This window comes from Poecilia reticulata, unplaced genomic scaffold (genome assembly GCF_000633615.1).
Source record: "Poecilia reticulata strain Guanapo unplaced genomic scaffold, Guppy_female_1.0+MT scaffold_303, whole genome shotgun sequence".
NCBI lineage: Eukaryota > Metazoa > Chordata > Actinopteri > Cyprinodontiformes > Poeciliidae > Poecilia > Poecilia reticulata.
Genome location: NW_007615078.1, coordinates 54,289 through 55,432, shown reverse-complemented (window position 1 = coordinate 55,432; position 1,144 = coordinate 54,289). Strand labels below are relative to the sequence as shown.

At 56.5% G+C, this 1,144-nt stretch overlaps 1 protein-coding gene across 1 annotated transcript in view; it reads right to left on the bottom strand.

Annotated features, from left to right (window-relative positions):
- eno3 (enolase 3, (beta, muscle)) overlaps window positions 1-1,138 on the bottom strand; it is a 15,124-nt gene extending 13,986 nt beyond the window's left edge. Inside the window, exons 1-5 of the mRNA XM_008403144.1 lie at window positions 1,047-1,138; window positions 830-963; window positions 468-584; window positions 289-394; window positions 3-218 (exon numbers count right to left, since the gene is read on the bottom strand). Of these exons, the coding sequence (XP_008401366.1) occupies window positions 3-218; window positions 289-394; window positions 468-584; window positions 830-963; window positions 1,047-1,077 (604 nt within the window). The 5' untranslated portion in view covers window positions 1,078-1,138. The remainder of the gene's footprint in view (window positions 1-2; window positions 219-288; window positions 395-467; window positions 585-829; window positions 964-1,046) is intronic.
- Window positions 1,139-1,144: the final 6 nt, after the last annotated feature.

Genomic DNA, 1,144 nt, shown 5'->3' with positions numbered 1-1,144 from the left:
GCCTCCAGGTGTGTCCTTACCTGGGTAGCCCTTGATGAAGCTGCGGTACAGGTCTCCCAGCTGCTCTCCACTGATGTGTCTGGCCGGGTCGTCGGGGGACTTGAAGTCCAGGTCGTACTTCCCGCTGCGGAAGAACTCGGAGGCGGCCACATCCATGCCGATGATGATCTTATCGGGGTAGCCGGCCTTTTCAATGGCCGTCTTCAGCAGCTCCAGGGCTGCAGAGACACAGCCGATCAGAACCACGCTCRGYCCAAAGTACCTCCAGAACYGGCAGCTGGACCTCACCCTCGTTGTTCTCCAGGATGTTGGGGGCGAAGCCTCCCTCATCGCCCACGTTGGTGGCGTCTTTGCCGTATTTGGCCTTGATGACGTTCTTCAGGTTATGGTAGACCTGAACTCACAGAGACRGACATGATGGTGAGCGCAGGGAAGCAGCACTGCAGGCAGGTCAAAGGTCACGGTACCTCAGCTCCAATCCTCATGGCCTCATGGAAGTTTGAGGCTCCTACAGGGAGAATCATGAACTCCTGCATGGCCAGCTTGTTCCCAGCGTGACTTCCACCGTTGATCACGTTAAAGGCCTGAGGAGACGGAGGACCAGGTGAGACAAGCTGTCCAAACAGGACAGGTCCAGTCTGGGAGAAGTCTGTCTTTACTGGACAAGAGCGTTCGAGCTCAATATCATCAATGAAGCAAAAGCCCCTCCCACTCATTAAGCCCCTCCCACTCATATTAAACCCCGCCCCTCCTGGTAAGCCCCGCCCTCTCCTGGTAAGCCCCTCCCACTCATTAAGCCCATCCCATTCGTTAAGCCCCGCCCACTCACAGGAACAGGAAGGATGACGTCTTTGTGTCCAGCGAGGTCGGCGATGTGGCGGTACAGAGGGACGCCCTTCTCCGCCGCTCCGGCCTTACAGACGGCCAGCGACACGCCCAGGATGGCGTTGGCTCCAAACTTAGCTGCAGACAGAGACAAGGACAACTCAGGACAGAGACAGATGAGGACAGAGACAGGCAAGGTGGACAAGTGGACCGGTCCTTACATTTGTTCTCTGTGCCGTCCAACTCCAGCATGAACTTGTCGATTTTCTCCTGCTCGACAACACTGAACTTCTGGAAAACAGAAGGACATGAGGACAGA